The sequence below is a fragment of the Oryx dammah genome, unplaced genomic scaffold, assembly GCF_014754425.2.
Source record: "Oryx dammah isolate SB20612 unplaced genomic scaffold, SCBI_Odam_1.1 HiC_scaffold_15, whole genome shotgun sequence".
In the NCBI taxonomy this organism is placed as follows: domain Eukaryota; kingdom Metazoa; phylum Chordata; class Mammalia; order Artiodactyla; family Bovidae; genus Oryx; species Oryx dammah.
This window is the reverse complement of record NW_024070199.1, coordinates 26,130,241-26,135,637: the sequence shown is the minus strand read 5'-3', so window position 1 is coordinate 26,135,637 and position 5,397 is coordinate 26,130,241. Positions and strand designations below refer to the sequence as shown.

The 5,397-nt window shown below is 39.2% G+C and overlaps 1 protein-coding gene across 1 annotated transcript; it reads right to left on the bottom strand.

Annotated features, from left to right (window-relative positions):
* Positions 1 to 1,991: 1,991 nt before the first annotated feature.
* LOC120874398 (olfactory receptor 8G1-like) lies at positions 1,992 to 2,933 on the bottom strand. Its single transcript, XM_040255767.1, has one exon. The coding sequence runs from the start codon at positions 2,925 to 2,927 to the stop codon at positions 1,992 to 1,994; it is 936 nt and encodes a 311-aa protein (XP_040111701.1). The 5' UTR covers positions 2,928 to 2,933.
* Positions 2,934 to 5,397: the final 2,464 nt, after the last annotated feature.

Genomic DNA, 5,397 nt, shown 5'->3' with positions numbered 1-5,397 from the left:
GCCTGGAGAATCCCATGGAAAGACGAGCCAGACGGGCTACAGTCCATGGGGTAACAGAGAGTCAGACATGACTGAGCATTGAGCAGCAGAAAAACACAAATGAATGCTCAGAAACAAACAAAAATTCTCAGAAATATTCATTCCTATCTTTCAGCAATCCGTATGAAAAAGTTTATTCAATGTTGTTTGTTTAATCCATAGTGTAATAAAATAATTATTACACACACAAGCCTTATAAAGCATATCCTAGCAATAAAAATGCAGATTGGTTTAGAATTATAATATTCATATCAATCACACATAAACATAGACATATATACATACACATATGTACACATATGGATGGATATACATGTATACAGAGAGATTTTATGGATTAAAGAGTGGAGTATGAACTTTCAGAATGATTAGTACATAGTAAGTCAAGAAGAAATTTTCCTCTAATTCTCAAAGAGAGGCATAACCTTGCCTCACACATTATGAATTTAGGTTTTATGAGATAAGATAAAGGGTGATATCTCACAGAAGTGTTACTATTGCATGTTTGAAGGCACAGTGACTTCAAAGAAAACACTGTTTTCACATTTTTAGATAAGACAGATGATGTTTAAAACACCATTTGAAAAGAAAAAAGTGTCATTCAGTCATGTCTGACTCTTTGTAACCCGATGGACTGTACCCTACTTTGCTCCTCTGTCCATAGACTTTTCCAGGCGAGAATACTGGAGTGGGTTGCCATTTCCTCCTCCAGGGGATCTTCCAGACCCAGGGATTGAACCTGCATCTCTCACTGGCAGGAAGATTCTTTACCATCTAAGACACCAGGGATTTTTTTACCAGGTATAAAAGCTCATGCTGAGTCAAAGGGTAAAGAGGGAATTTATTGCTTAAATATCTCCTTTTCTTCCTCAAAATAATTCAGTTTCTTTTCCATGATAGATACTTTGGGGATGATATGGGTACCTAACTATTAATCAGGAAATATTTTTTCAATTTTAAACTTCTATGTGAATGAATAATCCGTATGGTTGTAATAATAAAAGAATGTCACTTCTCAATCTTAAGATTCTATAATGTGAATGGTACAAGAAGATATGTTTTTTAGAGAGAAGAGAAAATGAGTACAGGATTGTCAGGGAAATGGAAGTAGAAGATTTATCTCAGAACTGTGGAGTAAGGAATGCTGCATAAAGATATGTCAAAATACACATAATTCTTCAGTGCTGTTTATTATTGTCAATCTCTTCCACTATAGTGTGAAGCATATGTGTGTCATATGACATAGGAATTATGTCTTATCACCCATCATATGCCCTTGTACCTCCTAATATATTTCTGTGCACAAATTAAGAATTAAAGATTGAATTTTATAGATTCCAAATGGTTCAACGTTGTTTATTATAAAGATCACACTTCCAGAGACATTTGTCTTACTAGTAAACAGCAACAGGGACACAACATATTGAGAAAATCAAATGATACTGATTAGATGGATTTATTCCTTGAATTAAGATAAATAAATTTTGGATTTCCCTGGCAGTCCTGCAGTTAGAATTCAGCATTTTCAACGTTGTGGACCCAAGTTTACTTCTTGGTTGGGGTAACTAAGATATTGCAAGTCACACAGGGCAGCCAAAAAAATTAAAAATTTAAATTAAAAAAATTAAAGATGAATAAGTCTTGGCTAAAAAATTTCTATATTCCATGCTTGTAATAATCCACATGTAGGCCTTTGAATATTGTATTAATGTTCAGAGGTAATATAGAGTTTTATGGACATGTGGATGCTGGCACACCTTCAAACAGTACTGCTCTCCATATGATAACATTGTGACTCCAGTCCTCTCCCTGCCACTTTTATCCCCCCAAATCAAGAATTAATAATAGAAACCATCTCATTATTTATGGACACACATTCCTGTGTCTGGACTGTTTTCTTACCAAACTTTCTCAGGAAATTATAAATTTTTGCCAAGGCAAAACACTCATTTTCACAGGAAACTTCTTTTTTCAAGGATTTTATTGAAGGCAATTTTGACATCTTTATTCCTCAGGCTGTAGATTAGGGGATTCAGCATGGGCACAATAATGGTGTAAAACACAGAGGACACTTTCCCGTGCTCCATGCTGCTGACTGATGATGGCTGCAGGTACATGAATGCTGCAGATCCATAGAAGATAGCAACAGCAGCGATGTGGGAGCTGCATGTGCTGAAGGCTTTAGACCTGCCCTCCGTGGAACGAATGTGGAGGATGCTGGAGATGATGAAGATGTAGGAGCTGAGGATGGTCAGGATTGGGGTGAGGATATTAAATGCACTGAAACACAAAACAACCACCTCATTTATGTAAGTACTGGAGCAGGAGAGCTCCAGTAGAGGAAAAAGATCACAGAGGTAATGGTTGATCACATCAGCCTTGCACAAAAGCACTCTTAGCATGCAGCCTGTGTGAGCTGTGGCACCAGTCAAGCCCATGATATAAACTCCAACTACCATGCAAGAACAGAGCTGATAAGACATGGTGACATTGTAAAGCAAGGGGTTGCAGATGGCAACATAGCGATCATATGCCATTACAGCCAACATATGACATTCTGATATAACAAAAACAAGGAAGAAGAAGAGTTGAGTCATACATGCTGGGTAGGAGATAGTATTCTTCTCTGTCACAAAGCTCACCAGCATTTTCGGGGTAATGACAGTGGACTGACAGAGGTCAATAAAGGACAAGCTGCAGAGGAAATAGTACATGGGGGTGTGCAGGCGAGAACCGAGCCCAATCAGTGTGATCATGCCCAGGTTCCCCACCACCGTGACCACATAGGTTCCTAGGAAGAGGAGGAAAAGGGGCAGCTGGAGTCCTGGATGCTCTGTTAGCCCAGCAAGGATGAACTCAGTCACTGAGGAGTGATTTCCTGCTGCCATTTTCCTCTGGGAATTATTGGAATAAATGAAAAGTTGTAGTAGGTATTTATTGTCTTATAACACAATGATGTGTAATATAAAAACCAAGACTTCTCAAGCAGATAGCTCCAGTTCTCTGTCTTCCTAATCTACATCAGTGGTCAAAGTGCCTCTCAGTAACATAAGACATGTAAATATTAACAAATATAAGATGCATGTTTGTTCTATGCTATCAAACCAAAGCACTCTCCAAGTGGGTCTCAGTATTGCCCAGTCCCTAGACAGCTAAAGAAATTTTCTGTTAACTTTATTATAAGAACTTTCCATGATTTGTTTTCATTCCTCTCAACTCTTCTACAGAGCAAATACTAGTATGCCTACTTTACATGCTGGATAACTAAGTTAGATATTTTCCCACAGTTAGGCATATAAAAAGTACATGATCAAGGATACAAAATAAGTCCTTTCTGTCTCACTTTCCACCTCTTCTTTTAACTACTCATACCTGCCCTTCTATCTCTATGTCATATCACAGCAACCACTTACAGTAATTAATGTAAGTGGAAAACTTAATATAAAGTACTGACAGTAGTGTATCAATAACTGAACCTTTGCAGTGAATACCTTCATTATGGTCACCTTTTCAAAAATATGGATAGAGTAGCTCTAGAAAGCAACTGGATGGCTAACAATAAGTCTATCATTCAACATGAACGCCACATCCAGGAAAGATGAGTTTCTTAATGAGGAAAATTCAGAACTATGAAATATTAAAGCCTAAATTCATTCATCCTAAAATCTCTTATGGAATATTCACCATGTTCTCAGTACATTGTATGACCTGTTATGATCCTGGGCTTAGATTCTGGGAAACCAGGGCTGCAGAATGTGGATCTTGCATGACAAACCTGGTGGAGGTGATGGAATTCCAGTTGAGCTATTTCAAATACTGAAAGATGATGTTGTGAAAGTGCTGCACTCAATATGCCAGCAAATTTGGAAAACTCAGCAGTGGCCACAGGACTGGAAAGGTCAGTTTCCATTCCAATCCCAAAGAAAGGCAATGCCAAAGAATGCTCAAAGTACTGCACAATTGCACTCATCTCGTACACTAGAAAAGTAATGCCCAAAATTCTCCAAGCCAGACTTCAACAATACATGAACCGTGAACTTCCAGATGTTCAAGCTGGTTTTAGAAAAGGCAGAGGAACCAGAGATCAAGTTGTCAACATCCACTGGATCATGGAAAAGGCAAGAGAGTTCCAGAGAAACATCTATTTCTGCTTTATTGACTACTCCAAAGCCTTTGACTGTATGGATCACAAAAAACTGTGAAAAATTCTGAAAGAGATAGGAGTACCAGACCACCTGACCTGCCTCTTGAGAAACCGATATGCAGGTCAGGAAGCAACAGTTAGAACTGGACATGGAACAACAGACTGGTTCCAAATAGGAAAAGGAGTATGTCAAGGCTGTATATTGTCACCCTGCTTATTTAACTTATATGCAGAGTACATCATGAGAAACACTGGGCTGGAAGAAGCACAAGCTGGAATCAAGATTGTCAGGAGAAACATCAATAACCTCAGATATGCAGATGACACCACCCTTATGGCAGAAAGTGAAGAGGAACTAAAAAACCTCTTGGTGAAAGTGAAAGAGGAGAGTGAAAAAGTTGGCTTAAAGCTCAACATTCAGAAAACGAAGATCATGGCATCTGGTCCCATCACTTCATGGCAAATAGATGGGGAAACAGTGTCAGACTTTATTTTTTGAGGCTCCAAAATCACTGCAGATGGTGATTGCAGCCATGAAATTAAAAGACGCTTACTCCTTGGAAGAAAAGTTGTGACCAACCTAGATAGCATATTTAAAAAGCAGGGATGCTACTTTGCCAACAAAGGTCTGTCTAGTCAAGGCTATAGTTTCTCCAGTATTCATATATGGATGTGAGAGTTGGACTGTGAAGAAAGCTGAGCACCAAAAAATTGCTCTTTTGAACTGTGGTGTTGGAAAAGACTCTTGAGAGTCCCTTGGACTGCAAGGAGATCCAACCAGTCCATCCTAAAGGAGATCAGTCCTGGGTGTTCATTGGAAGGACTGATGCTAAAGCTGAAACTCCAGTACTTTGGCCACCTCATGTGAAGAGTTGACTCATTGGAAAAACTCTGATGCTGGGAGGGATTGGGGGCAGGAGGAGAAAGGGATGACAGAGGCTGAGATGGCTGGATGGCATCACTGCCTCAATGGACATGAGTTTGAGTGAACTCCAGGAGTTGGTGATGGACAGGGAGGCGTGGAGTGCTGTGATTCATGGGGTCGCAAAGAGTCAGACACAACTGAGTGACTAAACTGAACTGAGCTAGGCTATAACAACAGAATGGGTGTGGTTTTGGTGTCTTTGTACTCACCTTCAAACTCACCTTCAAACCAAAGCACTCCCCCATAGGCACAAGAGACCAAAGCAGAAAGAATATTTATATTTTTCCAT